This window comes from Bidens hawaiensis, unplaced genomic scaffold (genome assembly GCF_021521415.1).
Source record: "Bidens hawaiensis isolate Kalapana, Puna unplaced genomic scaffold, B.hawaiensis_p1.1 tig00014406_1, whole genome shotgun sequence".
In the NCBI taxonomy this organism is placed as follows: Eukaryota; Viridiplantae; Streptophyta; class Magnoliopsida; order Asterales; family Asteraceae; genus Bidens; species Bidens hawaiensis.
Window position 1 is genome coordinate 238,329 of NW_027492248.1, and position 23,513 is coordinate 261,841.

Consider the following 23,513-nt stretch of genomic DNA (forward strand, 5'->3'; position numbering starts at 1 on the left):
ACTTCTCATTTTTATTACCCTTTGTAGAATAACTTGACCCTCTTAGTTGGGTTGTGAACAAAAGTGAAAAATTATGTTAGGTTGGGTTGTGTATGGGAAAGAAAGAGAAATTAGTTTTTTATTTAAAAGTTGGATTGGATTGTTGATAAACATATTCTAAGTGATTTTATTACATACATATATTTAAAACTGACAAAATTTTTTGTTAAATGAACTTTTATTATCAACATGAACTTTAATTGTTCTTTTAGGGTTATATATCGTAATGACATATGTTACCTGAATCCGCAACTCAACAAACTATTTGAAGTAACGAGTAAATTGGGTCTATATTGTATACGAAAAAATCGTAAATGTAAAGTAATATATTATATATTTTTCTTTCGAACCACAAACTTCTACACCACCAAACCTACTTTTGAGCCTACACTATGTATCCATAGTTAAACTTAAAACTCTCATCACATGAAAATAACATTTTTTTCAACACATTGTTACCATTAGAGTGTATGCCCTTCAATACTACATTACATTTATTCACATTATACCATATTCAAAATGTTGATTTACTACTATAAAAAAATAACTATGATTTTATGTTAAACTTAAACATATATATAGCAATTGATGAAAGAGGAGCAGGAACTAGTGCTGCTCTTTCAAATGTCGAATCTTTAAGCACCAACCTTGCTAAAATTCTGGTTTTGAAATCAACCCCTAAATCGAATAGTTAGAATTTTTGATTTCGATTAGGTTAATCAGACTTGATAACATCAAATCAAGTAACTTGAAACCTGAACATCCAAATATAATAGATCAGACACGACACGATAAAACACAATTTAAACAGGTGTTTAACATGTTTAGACACGAATATAAAACGTCTCAACCTGTCTAAAACCCGAAAGCCTAAACCTAAACTTATTTTCGTGTTAGAAATGGGCAGATAGTGAGTGGTGAGTAAGCAAACAAACTTCCAAACCGATAAAGGTGTGTCACCGAGTGAGTTACTTTTGGCTCACTCGTTAAACACCTCTTTCTCCCCCAAATCCAATCCAGTCGGCAAATTGAAGATATTAGGAACGAAGGATGTTTGGGTTTGAGGGTTGTTGCAGCGATGATAAAGATGTTGAATTGAACTATCTGTTGTTGCCTCAACCCTTTAATCTTCCTTCACCGATTCCTCAATGGCCCCAAGGTACTTACTCTAATTCTTAAATCTTAATTCATTTATGTTTCTAGATTAATTTGATAGTTGATTTGAGTATTTCAGGGGTCGAACTTAATTGGATTCATTTCAATTGCAGTCTTTGTAGACCGGATTTGACTTAAGACTTTTATTGTTAATCCATTATGGCCTAAGTTTTGACTTTCTTTGGTCAACTAAGCTTGATTTTTTTATCCAAATATTATGAATTCTGTTGATAGTTGTTAAAATAAGTTCATTAGATGCATCAAGATTTGCAACTGTAACAAAAGTATCAAACTTTTAAGCTTAAGAAACAAAACACCAATACAAAATTATAAAATTTGACTCTGTTTGTTGACTTTTCAGGTCAAGGTTTTGCTACAGGAATAATAAACCTAGGAGAATTAGAGGTTGCCATGGTTAAAGATTTTGAACCCATATCAACTTACACCCCAAAATGGCCAAAAACCGACGGCGTTACATTTTACAAACCTGTATCTATACCTGACGGGTTCTTCACCTTCGGTTACTACAGTCAGCAAACCAATCAACCGCTTCGAGGTTATGTTCTTGTTGCCCGAGCTGCCCCAAACCCGGAAACCACATCTTCCCCGTTGCAACCGCCTCTCTGTTACAACCTTATTTGGAAATCCAGGACCGTTTACGTGTGGCAGCCGGTCCCACCGGAGGGTTATCGGGCTTTGGGATTTGCGGTCACCATTGATGAAATTGAGCCAGATGTTGAAGAAGTTAGATGTGTTCGAGATGATCTAACCGAAAACTGTGAAGTTGATGATGTTATTCTTGAGATTACAAGGAGTTTTAGAGTTTGGAGCACGAAAGCGTGCAAAACCGGTATGTTTTGTAAAGGGGTTACGGTTGGGACGTTTTTTTGTAGTACCGATCGAAATTCTGGCGATGAGTATGATATTTGCTGCTTGCGAAACTTAAACCCGGAACTTGAATCGATGCCTAATTTGGAGCAAATAGACGCGTTAATTGGTCACTACGGGCCCACGGTTTACTTCCATCCCGATGAGGTTTATTTACCGTCGTCGGTACCGTGGTTTTTCAATAACGGTACTCTTCTTTTCAAAAGAGGAAAGTCGAACGGCATACAGGTTGACTCACACGGGTCAAACTTGCCACAAGGCGGGAAAAATGATGGTAAATATTGGTTGGATTTACCTGAGGATACAAATGAAGAAACGTTCGTTAAAAACGGGAATCTCGAGAGTGCCGAGCTTTACGTGCACGTTAAACCGGCTTTAGGCGGTACGTTTACTGACATTGCAATGTGGATTTTCTGCCCGTTTAACGGGCCAGTTACTTTCACGGTAGAGTTTTTAAACATTAATATCGAGATGAACCGTCTCGGTGAGCACGTCGGTGATTGGGAGCATTTCACGCTCCGCATTAGCAACTTTAACGGCGAGCTATGGAGTGTTTATTTTTCTGAACATAGTGGGGGCGAGTGGGTGGACGCGAGTAATTTGGAGTTTATTGCAGGAAATAAACCGATCGTTTACTCGTCAAAATGCGGGCACGCGAGTTTCCCTAACGCAGGGACGTATATCCAAGGTATAGGATAATGAAAATCCTCTAAGGTGTTACATATAAGCATACAACGAGGATAAATACATAGAAACATAATCAAATAATATCTTTCAGTTATTATAATATATAATACTAAGAGAGTTTAAATCAAATACAAATTAAATTAATGTGCTAACTGTTTGAATCAAGTAGTGTAATTATATACACAACATAGTGTAATTACATGTAATTACACTATGATGTAATATTGTAATTACATAATTACACTACTTGTATATATACTTGCACTACTTTATTCGCATAGTTAACATGTTTTTTTAGTTTGTACGTTAACTTTCTCCATAACAATAAACACTTATAATATATTTTCAATAATAAAAGGGTCAACGAAGCTGGGGATCGGAGTGAGGAACGATGTTGATAAAAGCGATAAGTTTATTGACGCAAGCAAACGATATCGGATTATAGCAGCGGAGTATCTTGGTGGTGTGGTGACTGAGCCTGACTGGTTGCAGTATATGCGGGAGTGGGGGCCCACGGTGTTGTATGACGGGCGGGCGGAGATCGAAAAGATTATTAAACGCCTTCCGCTTTTCATCCGGTTGACGGTGGAGACAATGATTGATCTTTTTCCAGTGGAGCTTTACGGCGAGGCGGGGCCCACGGGGCCGAAGGAGAAGGATAATTGGTTTGGAGATGAAAGAGGTTAAGTGTGGTATATATGATTATATGCATTTAGCGTTTTATGCTTGTGTGTGAATTGTGATGCATGGAAAGTGAGATTGTGTATTGTTTTTGTGTTTGTAACTTGTAAGTTGTAACAATAGTTGAGTGGTGAATCGTATATTGTTGTGCAAAAGAAAGAGAAAAACTATAAATGAACTGAAGTTATATAATATATACTTACATGAGAGTTAATGTTTTATTTAACATCACAGATACATGACTAAATTTATTCTTGAAAAATAAATGCCTTGTTTGAAAATCACGTCCATTGTGACATGAACTTTATAAAGCTGTCACCCGATTAAATAATCTTTGTAAATGGACACTTCCCCTTGGCTAAGACCATTCATTCTTTTGAAACCATTAACATCTTGATTTTCTTATATCATTAAAACAAAGAAACATATATAAATTCTAAGATACGAACACTTGTTTTGTCCATTAGGTGATCAACACTTTTAAGCATTTACTCGATCTCTAAATAACATATGACAATATAATTCATGTGAATCATATTGGCTTTCCTAAGAACATATAGAATAAAGAGCACGTTTGCCAACTACAAACCGCCGCCATTGAATTACAAGTGAGGTTTTGAGGTGTAAAGAAAATCCGCAAAGATTTGTATGGGGTCTCAATCATTTCTCCATTATTGCTATCATTTACTTCATATATAACTACAGTATATATATCATAGTGAAAAGGGATCAAGACAACGAATAATAAATCTCAACATAACTCAAAATTGTGTGAATTAAAATATGGAATTTCTCTGGGTTATGGAGGCAGCTTGTGGATGTTCGCAAATGTTGTTCGGTGTTTTGGTTGTTTATAAAAGCTTATAGTTCGAAAAAAAAAGACAAAATTCAATGTTTAAATCTCAACATCACCAAAATGTATAGATTACAATATGGATTTTGTTTGAGAGTATTAAAACAAGAACAATGAAATATAAAATCTCAACATATCCCCAAGTTGTATGAATTATAAAAGAAATTATGTTTTAGACATAACAATATTTATAACAATATTGATAACTACACTTAATTGTTCTATAACATGATTAGGCTGCTTGTGGGGCTGCAAAGTAGGCGACAAAGCCAACGTGGTCGGTCTTTAAAGTCAGCTACACCACTTGCGGCTCGTAAAGGGTCCGACGTTAAAGGGCCCTGGATAACACAATAACGAGTGCTAAAAGGAGGAAAATATAGGCCCACCCTCAAATAACCTTTCACATTTTTTTTGTTTCACTTAATGTCTTGTTAAACTACAACGCGCAAGTTAATGTGTGGATTAGCTAAAGTCTCACTACTAACGTAACAATGACATGACGTTTTAACTAATCTAACCAACAAGTCAGCAACCAATCTTAGTAATTTTTTAGGGTATAAAATGATGAACCTAATCCATGTTGTCAAGATGGACACTACAAATATATGTCTCTTTACAAATGGGCCCTACATATACGTGTCTTATTGTATTATTATATAATTATTAGCCTTTCCTTAGTTGAATCCGCTATTGTACCAAATATGAGTTAACAAGAATCCACCACACCCAACTCATTATATACAACCCACCATTTCATTCTGCATAACCATTGACTTCTCCAGCCACTAGCAAGCTGATCATGGCGGGAACGGTAGCAAATACGGTGGTTGGACAGCCAAGATCTTACGGTTGGTCATGTCGGTATATATGGAACGTGAGAATCGCTGCCTCACAAGAGCATCGCGGGATAAAAAGTTGAGTCATGTCTATGTGACAACTTAGGCAAGTCTGAAGCTTGGCTTTTACTTAACAACTTCTTTCTCTAATCTTCTTTTTTGTTGGTTGTCATGGAAAGAAATTGGAAGGGAAATACAATAAATGTTCTGGGAATTTTAATTTCTCAAATATTTGGGCATGTTTTCTACTTATAATTTCTAAAATATAGCAAATTTAAAAAGAATTATGGCTTGAAATGAAAAAAAACTGAATGAATGTTTACTTTACTCAATATTGTAGTTATATAAAACTAGATTAAAGTTGTCATTATATTGTGCAATAGACAGCTCATTATTAGGAGACATCATATACACTTGTATACAGCCTAAGAAACCAAAAGAATAGGAGACATGTAATAAAAACCAAAAGTTAAGATAAAATATATGAGATTAAACAACAATGCATTTTAATTATGAGAGTTCAGTTTTGTCTCAACAACATATAATTCTTATAAATACAATGTACCAATCACTATCATGGTTTAAAAAATGATTATTATTTATTAGATATATAGATTATAATTAAGAATCTCCACTTCTTTGCGAATTACGATTAGTTTTGTGTTCTTCTTTGTTGATCTCTATGAAGAAAGTAATGAGCGCGCTGAAACACATCCAAACTATTCAAGATGGTTTTGCTAATAACTTAAATCGACATGGGCTTACATGAGCTAGAGGATGAATTGCAGTTTATATAATAAACGCATGAGCTTCATGTATCAAGTTTTACTAGAATCGAGAATTTAAACGAGCCTATTATTTTTTAAGTGTATGTGTTTGTGCTATATAAAAAATATTGTTATATATAATAATGATAAAACAACTAAAAAAATAAAAAGTTATAATATACACATAATTATATACTTATACAAAAATTATAATTAATAAATAATAAACAAGTCAAACTCAATTTATGCTTAATTTTAAAAATTACTCACAAACCAATAGCTCCTTCAATTCAAACTATTTAAACCCAAACTAAGATAAATTAACATTCCACTCAACTCATTTATACCCACTCCATATATAGCACTTCTATTATTTCTTTGATATTTCTATGAATGTAAATTATTATAGGAATTGACACATATCATATTCTCATATATAAATAATTAATTGCTATTTGTTTTTAATGTAATTCCTAGAACTCATAATAGAACAATCATACTCATTAAAAATTTCATCAATAACAAAGTAATTCGCATGATCTGATTCTAGAAGTCAGAACAAGAACACTAATGAAAAATGTAGTGTCTGTCCTGATATTTGATGTATGTAATATTAGTACTATTTATCAATGGTTACAAACAACGAAGTATTTTTCTAGTCCTGATAATAGCAACAAATTTTCACCAAGCAAGCATATATTTTATACATGATAAGTCATCATATTTCCAGGGTTAATTCCTTTACTTGAAAATCCAACACTTTAGCTATACTTTTGAAGACCATTTGCTTAATACAAATTGCGATCTATTTGATCTTGTTGGCTAACATAAGTCGGTATGATAAATGACATTTTTTAAGTCTATTAAAAAATCAAAACTTATATTGTGCAAATTGATATATTTAGGAAAAGATCAACTAAGTATTAACCAAGTTTTCTAAGTGATCTAATAAAATCATTCGAAGTGTTTTTTTGCGCGTACAAGTAGTCACTCAACTTTAATTACGTTTCAATCGTATTGAACTTTTTTACAAACATGCTCAACATGTATAGGTATTTTTTTAATTATAAAAATATATAACTAACTAAATGCATAAACACCTTACTTAAATAGGTCATTTTTTAAAAAGAAATAATAATGTACTTTTGGAAAATACATGTATAAAAATTAATACTAGTTGGATTCTCTCGCCCGTTGCAATGAGATCGAATTCGGTGGGAATTTCATAGATGCATTAGATATAAAATAGTGATTACATGCGTAATTAATAAAAGTTACATAATATAAAGTTCTGAGTAAACATTTTAGTACCGATAGTGAAAAATATCCAAAAGTATAGTATCGAAACAAAAAACCAAAGAGTTTACACAAAAGCTATTTCATGTAACCTTGAAATGTAAGTTGTGATATGCCAGAATAATATCGAATCAAAAACTACAAAAAACGCAAACAAATACGGGTTATGATAATACCGACACTGGTACCACTTATGTACAAAAGTCAAAAGTGCTTATCTCATATTAGGTCTCTTACCCGCATACCCAGAATTATCCCTATTTACAATTCCATTTTATCAATCTTTACTTATTTTTTTTAAACTAATTTAGGAAACATTATCATTATCCAATACAGATGTTCATGTATCGGATTCCATAAGACCATAACATAATAAAGGTTGGAAGGGTTTGCCTTTGATTACGGAAGGACATCTATTGGTTATGCTTTCAAAAAGCTACCTTCTTTTTGGTGATTATGCTTTCAAAAGAATAAACCAATGATATGTATATATGGCGATTAGATTATACAAGTTTTGGGGTTCGAGTCACAAGAAATACAAAAAAAAATCGTCTTAAAAAGAACAAAAGAATAATACAAGTGTTTGAGTATGAGACATATATGTATTAGGTGATATCGACCAAACATAAATAAGCTAACTGTATATTTCATTTTCAAATAAAAGCGGTGATGAAAGACGCGTGTGGAGGCCAAACATGTCGTGAAAGACGCGTTTGAAGGCCAAACAGGTCGTGAAACACACGTTGTGACCAAACATGTCATCAAGACGTGTTTACCCACCAAACACGTCGTCAAAGACGTGTTTATAGAAAGCATTTGTGAATATTTTTATTTATGAGAACAAAATTAGAATATTTCTTTACTAAAATGACAATTGACATGTAAGAAATTTTCCATTGATAAAATATACTACCTTTTTTCGCAACATAATGGTTCTGGTAGGTGGACCATTGATGGCTTAAAACAAATCACCTTTTTTAATCATCACCATTATCACTAGTTTTTTACTAATATATTTTTAGTGGATTAACTCACTAGAGTACAAGGAGTGAACTTGAAAGTCAAATAATTTTGTAGTAGTTGTGATCACTTTGTATTGGCTTATGACTCACCAATGGTCTCGACTCACAAGATTGAATTGTAAATGTGTGATTGATGCCTTTTAACCTAAAAAATATTTAAGGTCGTTTTCGTGTTCAACGATTCACCATAACATCAGTCGTTATTGTTGACACCCATATTCAAACTCATAACAATGTGAAGTGGATGAACTATAAAATGAAGCGACTTGCACCATGTGACGCACGATCAACAAATGATGAGTTTTTGTTTTAGGGGTGTTGTAACGCAATAAATATACACCACACAAAAGAATATAATAATAATACTCTTCAAACATGCACAAGTGACAAAAAAAACATTCCCCCACCCTCCTTTATCGCCTCATTTGTCGATGAGTGTAACATCCTAAAATTTATAATGTTGAATAAAGAAAGTTACGTTTAGTGATTTCCGCGTTATTAATTAATTAATATCGAGTAAAGAACGGATCATGGATTTAGATTAATTGAGATGGGTTAAATGAGAATGGGTTTTAGGTCCATGGGCTTTAGGGGATATAAATATCCCCTAAACCAACCTAAAACCCTAAACCCTCATTTCATTTCCATCATAATCTCTACACACTCCAAAACACACACACACCACACACCGCCATATACGGCCGGCGGCCGAGGGAGAGAAACAAGCAAGATCCGAGAGAGAGTAAACGATTAGTTGTGATTAAACAAGTTAAACGAGATCCAAACAAGCACAAAAGGTATGTTCTTGACCTTTAAAGTTTATGTTTTATTGAATGTCCTTAAGCTTAAAGATCCAAGCTTTATAGTATATACAGGATATATATACGAACGAAATGGTTAGGGAACGTTAGTGGGTGATGTCGAACCTTTCGAACCCGCTACGGTCATTTTGAATTCTTGGTCATGCCCTTCGGTTTAACCAACGCACCCGCTGTTTTCATGGATCTAATGAACCGGGTGTGTAGATCTTTCTTGGACCGATTCGTGATCGTGTTTATCGATGACGTTCTGGTGTATTCCAAAACCAAGGCCGAGCATGAACAACATCTTCAGTTGGTGTTGCAAAAGCTTCGAACCGAACAACTCTATGCCAAACTCTCCAAGTGTGAGTTTTGGTCGGATGAAGTACAGTTTCTTGGTCATGTTGTAAACAAAATGGGTATTCATGTCGACCCATCCAAAATTGAAGCAATCAAGAACTGGATTACACCGTCCACTCCTACCGAAATCCGTTCCTTTTTGGGCTTAGCTGGTTACTACCGGCGATTCATTTCGAACTTCTCAAAAATCGCCTTGCCGTTAACAGCTTTAACGCACAAAGGCAAATCGTATATTTGGGGCTCTAAGCAAGAAGAAGCCTTTCAAGCGCTCAAGCAATTGTTGTGCGAAGCTCCTGTTCTAGCGTTACCTGAGGGTACTGACGACTTTGTCGTTTATTGTGATGCCTCCAACCAAGGTCTCGGTTGTGTACTTATGCAACGAGGCAAGGTTATCGCTTACGCGTCTAGGCAACTCAAAATTCATGAAAAGAATTATACGACTCACGACCTCGAACTTGGTGCAGTTGTATTTGCCTTGAAAATCTGGAGACACTACCTCTATGGGACTAAGTGCATCATTTACACCGACCATAAAAGCATTCAGCACATTTTTGATCAAAAGGAACTTAACATGAGACAACGCCGATGGAACGAACTCATCAGCGATTACGATTGTGAGATCCGATATCACCCTGGAAAGGCTAATGTGGTAGCTGATGCGCTCAGCCGCAAACCCAGTCAACTCAACTGTATTTTTCCGCGCACGCAGCTTCATTTCGCGCCGATCCAAAGCGATCTTGAATCGCGCATTCGCGACGCGCAGCGCGCTTCGATCAGCAAAGGCAACCTACGCGCCGAGTTAGCGTGTGGTGCAGAAGCGCATCTAGTCCCTAACCTGAATGGAATTCTCTGTTATCTCAATCGCATCTGGATCCCCAATGATGAGAATCTTCGCTCTGTCATACTGAGTGAAGCTCACAAAACTCGTTATTCCGTTCATCCTGGTGCTGACAAAATGTACAAAGATTTGCGCGTTTCTTATTGGTGGCCTGGTATGAAAAAGGATATTGCTGTGTTCGTAGCTAAATGCCTAACTTGTTCTAAGGTAAAAGCTGAACATCAACGCCCATCTGGTTTGCTCGAACAACCTGAAATTCCTACGTGGAAATGGGAAGGTATAGCAATGGACTTTATCACCAAGTTACCCTTGACCGCAAGCAAACATGATAGCATTTGGGTAATAGTGGATCGATTGACCAAGTCTGCCCACTTTCTGCCCATTCGTGAAACCTACCGTGTTGAACAACTTGCGCATCTATATGTCAAGGAAATTGTCTGCCGTCATGGTACTCCCTTGAGCATCATATCCGATCGCGATGGCCGTTTTATATCTCGCTTTTGGAAATCTCTCCAATCTGCGTTAGGAATTCGTTTGGACATGAGTACTGCATATCATCCTCAGACTGACGGACAGTCTGAGCGAACCATTCAAACCCTTGAGGATATGCTTCGATCTTGTGTTCTTGATTTTGGAGGTAATTGGGATTCACACCTACCTCTGATCGAGTTCTCTTATAATAACAGCTATCATTCCAGCATCGGTATGGCCCCATTTGAAGCACTTTACGGTCGAAAGTGCCGTTCACCGATTTGTTGGAACGAAGTGGGTGAAGTTCAAATCACAGGACCCGAACTAGTTCAAGAGACAACCGATAAAATCGCCAAGATCCGTGATCATCTGCTGACTGCCAGAAGCCGACAGAAGAGTTACGCAGATCGCAGGCGGAAGCCTCTCGAATTTCTAGTTGGTGATCTTGTTCTCCTCAAAGTGTCGCCCTGGTAGGGTGTTGTCCGCTTTGGGAAGAAAGGTAAGCTTGCACCTCGTTACGTTGGTCCATTCAAGATTCTTGCGAGGGTGGGAAAAGTTGCCTACAAACTGGACCTGCCGCCCGCGCTCAGCAATGTGCATCCAACTTTCCATGTATCCAATCTCAAGAAATGTTTAGCTTACGAGAACCTCCACATACCACTTGATGAAGTTCAAGTTGATGAGTCTATGCATTTCGTTGAGAAGCCTGTTGAGATTATGGATCGCGAGGTAAAGCAAACCAAGCGCAGTCGCATCCCTATTGTTAAAGTTCGTTGGCAGTCCAAGCGCGGAGCCGAGTTCACTTGGGAAAGGGAAGATCAGTTGAAGATCAAGTACCCGCACCTTTTCTCTGCGCAACCTACTTCGAGATAAATTTCGGGACGAAATTTCTTAAAGTAGGGGAGACTGTGACAACTGCCCAATCCGACCCGACCCAGGTACCCGTTTTCGAATCTGATTCTTTTTATGATTTAAAATTTGATTATTAATCTTTGTAAATTTAGCATTAAATAAATTATATATATATATATATATTTTTATATTACTTACTAATAATAATAATTCCTTCCCGCCTCTTTCTCTCTCTTGTCGCCGTCCCGCCTCTTTTTCTCTCTTGTCGCCGTCCCGCCCCTCTGCTTAACCCTTAAGCCTGGAACCCATTTTTCTCTTAACTCTTTGCTTGTCCTTTGGTTCTTCCCGCCTAAGGATGTCTGCGCAGCTCCACGCGCCAGACTCCTTACAAGGAAGCCTGCGTGAAGACCAGCTGTTCCTGCGATACGCGAGGCGAACTGTTCCCGCGACGCGCAAAGGATTGTAGTTCTTCCCGCGGCGCGCTAAGGATTGTAGTTCTTCCCGCGGCGCGCTAAGAATGGTAGTTCTTCCCGCGGCGCGCTAAGGATTGTAGTTCTTCCCGCGGCGCGCTAAGAATTGTAGTTCTTCCCGCGACGCGCTAAGGATTATAGTTCTTCCCGCGGCGCGCTAAGGATTGTTCTCTGTCTGCCTTCGCCCTCGCGCGCGCGCTCGAGTCTTCTCGCGCTAGACCTTAAGTCTTTTCTTCAGTTTAGGTCAGCCTGTATTCTTTTGAAATATCTTATCTTTTGTACGAGCACTTTAGGTCAGTTCCGACATCTGTCCGAAAAGCCACTTTCGGCGCAGCATGCGCACCAATCCTACTGGTTGACAGAAAAAGTGACTGGCATAATCTTTTGAAATCTTCTTTTGCATGTCTTGAGCAGTGTTTTATCTGACACCTCCCATGCTTTGACCTGTAACCTGTCAGCTTTTCCCCATCCCCTGCAGCTGCCGGCATATCTTTTTAATATCTTTTGCTTGATTTGATAAAATCTTTTCCCCTTTCAAGGGATTGTGTTCCCTTGGGTTTTCCTATAAATTAAGCTAATTTCTTTTAACACTACACACACTACACTTAAACTCTCCCCAAATCTCTCTCTCCCTTTTGCTCTCTGCCGTTGTTCCTCTGCAACGCCACTCCTCTCCTTGCCTCCGTCTTCTCTTCTGTTCTGCCAAGAATCTCGGTAAATATGAATATATATATATTATTTTAATTTGTTTAACTAACCAAAATCGATACTTACTGCATATATTCAAGACATAAAAACCAATCGTTAAACCAATAACCTCTTATTTATAGGTTAACTTGTGCTTGTTTAAAAGTTGGTTCTTGCATTATCTTTCAACACACCTTTTTCAGGTGAGTAATCTCGTACTTAATCCCCTTTTATTTTTAACATTTTGGGATGTTCATGTGTTCGTACAACTTGAGTCTTAAACTTGTTTATGAAATTTATGTGCGCAAAACCCCATGTGTTATGTACGTTTACTTGGCTGTTTATTTGTATGTGTGAATCATTAACCGCTTTGTTCGGCCTATTCCGAAGTTTTCATGGATCCATTAGATGAACACGGGAGACCTATCGTTTACGGTTTTCTTGTTTTGTTTACACATGCACGTATGATTTCTTGTTTTTGTGCTCGATTGGGAGCACGGATTGAACTATGAGCTATGATCTATTTAGGCTTGATCACAATCTGATTACACCCTATGTTAAACCCCAGTTAAGCACATGTTGCGCGCAGTGTTTATTATTATCTATTTATATCTATTAAACTTGATTTCTCACCGACACGCAAGTGTTGACGTTTTATTTTAACACATGTTCAGGTTTGCTGTAGCTGCTTTTGGGAATCTCAAGGACACGTAGGATGTTTTCTTTTTGTTTGGACCTAGATTAAAATGTAACAAGACAAATTATGTTATTCGAATATTTTAAGTTATGGTATGATTTATGTTACTTTTCGATTCGTGTTCTGCGCGTGCGCAATGAAAATGTATTTATTAAATATTGACACCCAAATAGTGTCACGAGTAATGAAACAATACGTGGCGCCCCGATGTATAATCCGCCATCGGTCGGGGTGTTACAGGTAGCGGCCACATGCAGACAGAAATGTTTCTTCTGTTCCCTTGTGTGTTTTATTGTCCAACGAATCCGAATTTTAACCATTAAACCTCTTGATTAACCCATTTAAGCTTATCCTATAAATACCCACCATTTCCAACATAAATCCCTGCTCATAAACTCTTTCCTCACTCAAAATTCAAGATCATTCAAGGTTATTTTCAAGTTTATGTCAACTTTGACTTCCAAAGTCAAACTTATGTAGTTTTTACTTTTTAACTAACTTACTAACTCTTATTAATACTTGAAGTATATGGCACAACATATATATAATATACACCCCTTGTTACCTTTGGTAGTTACTTTTACGGCCCCGGTCGGTTAAGTTTCAGGCCTCGTAAGGCAAGGCTACATGGAGAACTTTCGTGGTCCTTGTTATATATTTTTCGCATATAACCATCTAACTTAATTATTGCTTATTAACTTCTGCTCATTTTAGTTTGTTTGTCATATTTACAAGTTCCATGGTTAAGGGTTCTAAGAGTCTATGCTTCGGTTTAACCATAAATAACTCTAGACCGTAAACCGAACTTTTGTTTAAAGGCTTTGTTGTTATCTTTTTGGTTGTAAAACTTATGTATTTTCATTTGTATATTATTATACAAGTTCTTTGATATTTGGGTATTTGGAAACAATCTATGAACTTGTTGTGAGATGAAAACCGAACCAATTCGATTTTTACTCGCTTAAGACACACAAGTGTGTTTTTAACTATCAAGACTTGTATATTTCTCTAAAAATAGTTTACAAACGGATTTTAATTAATTTCTTAAGTACTTGGAAATGTTGGATTCAACTTGATCCCACAACAAAGTTTGGACCGACAAAACCGAACACTCGCTTAACGTGCGTTGTTAGTTCTAAAACAATAGAGCTACATACTTGGTTAAGTCTTATTTAATTTTATTGAGTTATCTCATAACATTTATTATTTTGGAAAGTTGACTTTGGGTTTGACCAATTATCAAGACCCGAACCAACAACCCGAACACTCGTTAAAACCCGTTTTAGTATCTTTATCCCAAAGGGACTTGCATTCTTGCAATTCTACCCACCTTATTACTTAACATAGGTTGAGTAAATATTAAGGTTAGATACTTTAACCCGATTTCAAGCAAAACTTACATTTTAAAGGTTTATTATTATATTTCTTAAATAGTTACATTTTAAACCTTTAACTTTAATTGTTTGCATTACTTAACATTTATTTTATCCTAAAGACTTCTAAGACAACTTTTCTAATACAAGACTTCTTTTATTTTAGGCTTCGTTCATTAAACCCCGACATACCGGTTAAACTCCAAATCAACCATCTTTCAAGTTTATTACTTGAACGTGAGTACTTTCATACCCCGTTTTCTATCTTTTGTTTTGGGGGGGGGGGGGTGACATTGCATCTTATTCAAACTAAATGTTTTATACTTGAGTCTTAAACTACAAATGTTATTGTATACTTTACTTAAATAAATGCTCGATTTGGTGTTCTATGCTTACATGCGTATATGCTTATGTGTTTACCGCTTTTGGATGGTTGATTCATAAATCCGTGAACTATCTGGTATTCTCTTATAGCACGGTGCCGTTAATGTATTCTTATTAACGACCTCATGAAATCCGAATCTATTTGGTATTCTCTTATAGACGGTGTCGCTAATGTATTCTTATTAGCGACCTCATTTTTATCCAAATTATTGCTATTATTTATTGTTTCGTATACAAGTTGTGGGACATTTTCTTATTATATATATACTTGTTCAAAACTATGAATTGCTCACCAACTTTTGTGTTGATAAACTTTATTTTATGCAATGTTACATGTTTGACTTTTGGTTGACTCGAGACTTGAAGAAAACGTCACAAATACCTTTAGGATATTAGCAAAAATGAACAATATTTGATTTGCTATATTTTGTTGTGACTATCTTATGAATATTGCTATGTGACATTTTCGATGTTGTGAAATGAAATGAGTTTGTTAAATATTGTCGCTTTAATTAGTGTCATGCGCTTATGGGCAATCGTTACACCTCGGCATGTTCCGCCGTCTTTGGTCGGGGTGTGACATATAATATATGAGAAAAAAGTATATTCATTATATTTTATAGCTAAATATTAACTAACTTTAAATATTATATGAGATGTATATTTTATATATTTGTTTTTAAACTTTTTTGTAAAATTTTTCTTTAGATGTTAAATGTTTATATCAAACAAATTTATACCGAGCTTTGACACCATCCGCATTCACAAGTCACAACCTTATCCAACCCACTTTGTAACATGTTCTAGAGATTATACCGTTTGGAACTTGACACGATGGATCATTTGTTTGGTTCTTGCGATATCGTTTCAAGTGTGGCTTGCTATTAGTAATAGAGATGGTAAAGTTATGATTAGTTGGTCCGAGTAAATAAAAAAACCGCCTTTTCTTATGTAATTAATTTTTGTTCCCGTCTAACGTAACACTAATTAATAATAAAGTTTGGCCGTTAAAAAAAGTTTGACTACGAGTTCAACATAATATAAGCGTGGCAAAAGGAATTTGATTATAAAAAACATTTAGTTTAACGAGAAATTTGTGGCAGTTACTCGACCCTAATTATTTCTCCAACAATAGATTGAGGATGGGTTTGAGACTTTTATGCATCGGTTCTAATCTTCAAGACGAGAATCCTGGGGATTTTGGCACAAAAAAATATATTACTAAAAAGGATATGTCATATTTAAAGGATGACGTCCTGAGGCTCATATTATTAGGGTGTGCCTTTGAGTGATTGTGATTCATAGTTTACAAGATGGCTTTTGATTAAGTTAATCAAATAGATGGGGACATGCCTTTGCTATCAACTATGAATCATCCATAATATGGTGAAACATATGAGTGTGAATGCATTGCTTTATGTGAACCTTTGGCTTATTAAATTAGTTTGAGCGCTTATTCTTATTTTCTAACACACTGGCGGTAGATTAGAAAGAAAAAAAAAGGAGTTGCGTTTTTTTAAGAGTAGGAAGAAGAGAAAAGTTCAAGCATTTAATCTTATCAGTAGCCTTGAATTTGTTCAAAAATTTCTTGTTAAATACCAACAAAAGATTGTTTTCTTTTGGCATGTTGTACACATTTTAGATTTTTAGGTTCAAAAGAGCTAGTATTTTGGAGTTGATCTTGTTTGGTGTATACACTTGTTCTACTACTTTCCTTCAGATGTTGTTAGTTCTAGCACCAGTTGTTTTTGTATATTTGAAGTAACTACAAACTACTTATGAGTCTTTGTAAATTTTTAAATCTAACACTTTTATCTTGTCCTAATAAAATTAGGCCTACTAGTGTTTGATTTAGAAACAATCCTCAAAATAAAGGGTTTTAAGTAGTGGTGTAAATTAGACGAGCTGATCCTTAGCTCGACTAGGCTTGTGTTCGGCTCGTTTAACTTACGAAGACCTCGTACTTGACTCGTTTTGAGCTCAGTTTTAAAAACTCAAGTTTCGACTCGTGTGTATTTCTTCAAACTCAAACTCATATTAGACTTTACTTATATATTATTTATCAATAACTTTATATGTATATTTATTTTACTATAACTTTGAGCTATAATTTTATATAATCTAGTTATTTTTATCATTTATCATAATATATACTAATAGGTTCAGTTAGCTTAGTGAGCCGGTTCAAGCTCAATAAGTAAAACTCGACTCAGTTCGAGGTTTTTAACACCAAGTCGCTTGACACATTTCCGCCTCTCGGTTTAGGCCTTTGATATTTCAACGTTTACTATGTGCATAAATCTTGACCGAACATCGACCTCTTTTCATTTTCAATTTCAATTTCAATTTCAGACCAATTCAACGAGCACGAAGCAACTGCAAAATCTCCATAGTTTCATTCTCCTGACGCGATAATAATAATAATAGTAATAATAATGGTACTAACTTCTTCGATTTCGCACAATTATTATTATTTGTAACTGATTGGTTGTTGATTGAAATGATTATGATTATCAGATCCGGTTCATACTTCTTCAGAACAGGCAAGGAAAGACTCGTCTCGCCAAGTATTACATTCCTCTTGAAGAATCCGAAAAGCACAAGGTCGAATATGAGGTAACTATTAACTGCTTATTGTATTTTCAGTTTCATTTAATTTAGGTTTCTTCTAATTGGATGTTTATTGTGTTTTAGGTTCATCGATTGGTGGTTAATAGAGATCCCAAGTTCACTAATTTCGTTGAGGTATATATAATTTATTATTTCAATTTTGTAAATGTTTATCATGTTAGGTTACTGCTTCAATTTGAAATTAGGTTTTGGAATAGAATTGTCAAAGTAGAATACTAATTTTGCACTATGCAGTCGATGTATCGGTGATATATCAGTGATGTATCGGTTATCAGTCCCTTACCGATATATAAGTCAAAATATCGGTTCAGAATATCGGTACCGATAATATCAACGATATTAACCGATATTTGACCGATACTGGACTAATATTTGACCGATATATCACTGATCAGTGTTTTAAGTCTTAAGTATCAACTTTTAGTGTTCAGTGTTAGTGTTAGTGTTTTAAGTCTTAAACAATTCTTACTACGATTGTTAGTGTTTTACAATTTGCAAAAGGTTAATTTGTTAATGGTAGGAGACTATATTGAATTATTAGTGTTAAATTGCTATATATATGAATTTTTCATAATATTAAAATTACCGATATAACCGATATCTTAGATATCGGTCCTTGACCGATATCCGATATCTTTCCGCATCACTGATGAAACTAAGTTACACTAAAATCTAATTGAGAGCATCGAGGTCGATAACTTAAGATTAATAATGTTGATCATGTTAGGTTACAGTTTCATATTGAAATTAATATTGTTTTTGAAGTTGCAACATAATCAATGTCAATTTTGCATATGAGAAGTGGTTAATCTAGGCAGATGTTAATGCTATCCATTGTATTATACATATATTTTAGAAAACCGTCTTGATCCAAGTTTCCGTTGGTTTTCTTTTGATACATAGGTTTCTCCTTGTTAATAGAATGCATGATAATCGTTTTGGAAATGGTTTAAATTTGATTTATAGATTGGGCCTTATAGATATACTTAAGGGAGCTTTTGTGATTCTTTAAATTGGTAATGATCATTGATGTCTATAACACTATAACTTTAGATTGATATTTGTCACAGTAGACATCTTTTGTTCCTTTGAAACATGAACCGAGACGAAAAAACTCCTTACGTTCCAATACATATCTATTAACACTGTTGAAATTAGAAGTTCAAGCTTGAAGTTTCTGAATGCTGCATTTGGATAAGACCTTTTATCGGCTTCACCTCTCGTTTTTAGCTTTCATTTTTGACCATGACCTAGAGTCCATTGATTTCTGCTAGAGATTCTTTGCATTCTGATTTTGGACTCTTGATTTCATTAAAAAAATTTTCTGAAAGCAACTCTCTAGATACATAAGTGGAAGCTTAAATCTTAATAGCAGTCGTAACTCATGAGTCATCTTCTGCTATGATTAACCCTTTGGATCTGAAGATTGAACATGTGATTCTGACACCATTTCTATCCACTTTTTCTGTTAATATATTTAAGGATATAAATGTCCAAACAATTGTCCTGTACGAAGCGAAAGTTGTGTACAAATGTAGTCTTCCGATTGATGCCTGTTTAAGCTAAATATATTTGCTCCTAATTATATGTTTTTTTTTCTTGTAAGAATTAATAATATCTTCACTGTTTAACTAACTATAGTTGACACGGGTTTATTGTTGGTTATTTTAAATTAATTTTATATTCTAGCAAGTTTATGGCATTTTTAATCGACTGCAGTTTTATAGATATATTTAGTCGAGGGACTTCTATTGTTCACTGATTATGCAGTTAAGTTCTTTTACCCTTGGTGAAGGGTAACACATAATTTAATGAGTCTTTTATTAATAAGAAACACATCACACATGTTATTAACTGAAGTGTCGAGTTGATGCCATTTTGCCTTTTATTGCCATGTTTTAATCTTGCATCAAGCTTGATTCATTATCACATATTTGAATATCATTTGTTTTTCATTTTACTTGTATGATGCTATTAATATTAATCTGTTCATTATCCTTCCTCTTGCAGTTCCGTACGCACAAAGTTATCTACAGGCGATATGCTGGACTGTTCTTCTCACTCTGTGTTGATATAACTGATAACGAGCTTGCATATTTGGAGTGCATCCATTTATTTGTTGAAATACTGGATCACTTCTTCAGCAATGTTTGTGAGCTAGATTTGGTCTTTAACTTCCATAAGGTATTTCAAGTTCTTGAATTTAACATAGTTGAGTGCTTTAGTTTTTCTGCCACTTGCATGTTAATTATTAGATCACCACTTGCATGTTGAATATATATATTTATATTTATTATTGATTATTTATATTCTATTCTATCATTTTCCATATGATGTGTTGGACTTAATTTGGAATTACATAGGTTTCCGAGTTCATTAATGATCTAGGATTAAGAGGTTTAATCTTATTAACTTTTTTGTTGGATTAGTTTTGGATTTTGTTTAATTGTATGCTTTCTGATACATATTTTATGTAGTTATGTTATGTACCTATTTTATTTGAGTGAAACAACGTATTTCTAAATTTAAGATTATGTAATGTATTATATTTTGACCACTTGATTACTTTTCATTTGGCTTGCTTTTGAGTAATTTCACTTACATGATTATCTAACCAAAAAATCAGAGCCAATAAAAGTTATAAAACCATAAATTTAATTAACCTTAAGTTATGAACAATTTGTGAATTTGTAATTGGGAACTTTATGCATGATGATTCTTGTTTTTGTTTGAAAGTTTTTAGTCTTATTGTTGTTGTAATCTACATATAATATATGACTGTGTTTTTGTTCAAAGGTGTATTTGATACTAGATGAGTTCATTCTTGCTGGGGAACTCCAAGAAACAAGCAAAAGGGTATGTCTTCTTAACTACACTTTATTTATTTTGCATTTTTTTGAAGATTCTTTAGCAGCAATTGAAATCTCTCATTTTGATAGTGTGCATGAAACTTCGATTAATGTGGCAAAACATTTTGTTTATGTTTATTTATTTTAATAAATGAACAAACATGGACAACATTTTTTTCTCATTTATATAACGAACATGATCACAAGTCTCGTTCATTCATTTATCTATGTCATTTATCTATATCCGCTCTTCAAGGCTCGCTTATTGGGTTGGTTGAGTTGTGTTTTATCTCAAATGGGCCGAACTGAAAGTCGCCTAGAGCTGTAAAAGAGCCGAGTGAGGGTTGGCTTGAGCTTGCCTTGAATATCTTAACGAGTTGGAATGTTGAGCTTGGCTTGTCAAAAGCTCAAGTCAGCTTGTTGATATTTAAAATTTTTATATTTTACACATTGATCTATATAAAAACTAAAAAAAATATTTATGCATTACACATAAATACATAATGCATAATCTTCAAAATTTATAATCAACAAGTTGAGTTTCTTTATCTGCCCCTATGTCAACTTGATCCGAAATTGCATTTTTCACCTTCAACATGAACACATGTAATCAATGTCTGTATGCACACATGTGTAGGTAAACGGTACAAATTTTAAACATATATAAACAACTAGTTTTTTTGTTTTTTTTATATACATAAGCTACGCATATTATGTAAGAAGCATGAAGTTCAAAAACTATGAACCATCAATCGAAAAGCTAAATCAAACATGTTAAAAAGACACAGTAAGTTAGAAAATAAGGCTTTACTCATGTTAATTTGGTAAAATGTTGGAAGTTATATCTTTTGTGTACAGGCAATCATAGAAAGAATGGGGGAGTTAGAAAAGCAAGAGTGAGATGTGACTCTTTTTCTGTTGTGATGTGTTCATAAGCTCTTTGGTCACTTATTTGTGTTGAGATTGAACAATGTTTATTTGTGTTGAGATTGAACAATGTAATATGTGTTTTGATCGTGTTCGGGTTTCTCAGGTTTCCCATTTGTTAGTGATGATATTAAACACAAGTTTTACTGCTTTCTAAAGATTAAGTTTTAATGGAGATGGTTGTAGTACTCTTATATTGTTTGGAATTGTATTTACATAATTGCATGTTTGGACTATATGTTTGTTTGTGTTTTAACTAGAGGTGCACAAATCGGGTTCACCTTGAAAACCCGAACCGGTTCGGAACAGGTTTTTTTCACACCGGGTAGAAAATGAAACCGGTTCCAGTCAGGAACCGGTTCGGTTCCCGACCCGAACCGATGCCCAGAAATGCAAACTTTTAGGAACCGGGTAGGTTGGAACCGGAACCGGTTTTTACGTAAAAACCGGTTCCACCGGTTTTTTTTGAAATTTAAACATTATAGCCGTTAGGAACCGGTTTCAACGGCTATATAGTCGTTTTTGACCGTTGGAACCGGTTTTTTTTAACTATAAATAGGTTATCTTCTTTCTATAAATAGCAAGGTTTGTTTGTGTACTTGTTAAACCACTCCCAAAACTATAAAACACACTCCAAACCACAATTAACCTTAAACCGACAACAAATGGCAACCAATGATGACGTTGTTATGGTGATCGAAACAACAAGATGCCCCGATGTTTGGGTTCATTACGATTTGTGTCTCATGACCGACTCACATGAGTTGGCACGTTGCAAATATTGCTCGAAGTTTCTTAAAGCAGCGTCCAACTTGACATTACAAAAACATACGAATAAGTATTGTCGAGAGAAAAGAAGAATGGAAGCTAAAAAAACGGAAGTGGGAGAGTCGTCCGGCTCTACAACCCAAAAATAAGTATTCCCGGATTAAAACGACGGACTTTGTTTTTTATGTTTTAGTTGTTATGTTTAGTATCGTTTATGTTTTAATAATGTTTGTAATAGTTATTTTTTAGATGAATAAAATGTTCGTCGTTATTAAAAAAGTAACAAACAATTAATCATGAGTAACAAAAGTAATTATAATAAAACAAATCAAAATTAAATATTAGTTGAACAAGTTACAAATAATTTTACCAAAACAAATAATTACAACTCTTCTTCGTCTTCATTCTCGTCTTCACCCTCGTCTTCGTTATCGGAAGAAACCCCGTCCTCCGCCTCCTCATCATGAATATGACGCTCTATTGGTATTTCGTCTTCAAAGTTCGCCTTGTGTTGTACACGATCCACCGCATCCAAATGGTCCTTTAGGCAAATGCAAACCTCTAGAGACTCGGGAGTTAGTTTTGTTCTTCGCATAGATAACACCCTCCCACTAAGAGAAAAAACCGATTCGGAAGCAACCGTTGAGGCTTGTACGGCAAGCAAATCACGAGCCATGGCGGATAGAATGGGAAATTCGTTTTGTTTACCTTTCCACCAAGCCAACAAATCAATATTGCGAATTTCGTCGACCGTTGCGCCCTCAACATAGTTTGCTCCACTATATCGACCAAGTTCGCTACTTGGTGTGTTTCCTCTTTGCCTCTTAGATGCCGATTCACGAATCCCATTCATCAAGTTTATAAGTGGGTCATTGCACGGCCTACCAGTTGTTGTTTTTTTCACAAAAGACGATCTCGTGCTTGGACCATACATTTGAAAATAATGGTCATAAAGGTCTTGAAGGTTTTTGTTGAACTTGTCCTTCGCTTCCGTCGACAACTTCGGGTCAATCTCGTGCATACCTAAGTTGTCGAATATTTCCTCAATCGTTGTTTCAACCCCATTAACATTCCAATAAGGGTTTAATGCGGCGGCACAAGTAAAGACCGGCGGTATGATTTCAAAATATTTTATGAACTTTTCTTTCATCACCGCAACAATATTTTCGAAGAGTTTGTTCT

General features: G+C 35.1%; 2 protein-coding genes across 2 annotated transcripts; both read left to right on the forward strand.

The window, feature by feature from the left end:
- Positions 1 to 1,066: 1,066 nt before the first annotated feature.
- Positions 1,067 to 3,470, forward strand: LOC143546640 (hypothetical protein At1g04090-like). The gene is made up of 3 exons (XM_077038267.1): positions 1,067 to 1,198; positions 1,556 to 2,770; positions 3,128 to 3,470. Exons 1-3 carry the CDS (start codon positions 1,090 to 1,092, stop codon positions 3,454 to 3,456), a joined length of 1,653 nt encoding a protein of 550 aa, XP_076894382.1. The 5' UTR covers positions 1,067 to 1,089; the 3' UTR covers positions 3,457 to 3,470.
- A 4,661-nt stretch (positions 3,471 to 8,131) lies between these two features.
- Positions 8,132 to 21,617, forward strand: LOC143546608 (AP-2 complex subunit sigma-like). The gene is made up of 6 exons (XM_077038243.1): positions 8,132 to 8,140; positions 17,674 to 17,772; positions 17,851 to 17,901; positions 19,798 to 19,971; positions 20,584 to 20,643; positions 21,495 to 21,617. The coding sequence occupies exons 1-6, from the start codon at positions 8,132 to 8,134 to the stop codon at positions 21,534 to 21,536; spliced, it is 435 nt and encodes a 144-aa protein (XP_076894358.1). The 3' UTR covers positions 21,537 to 21,617.
- Positions 21,618 to 23,513: the final 1,896 nt, after the last annotated feature.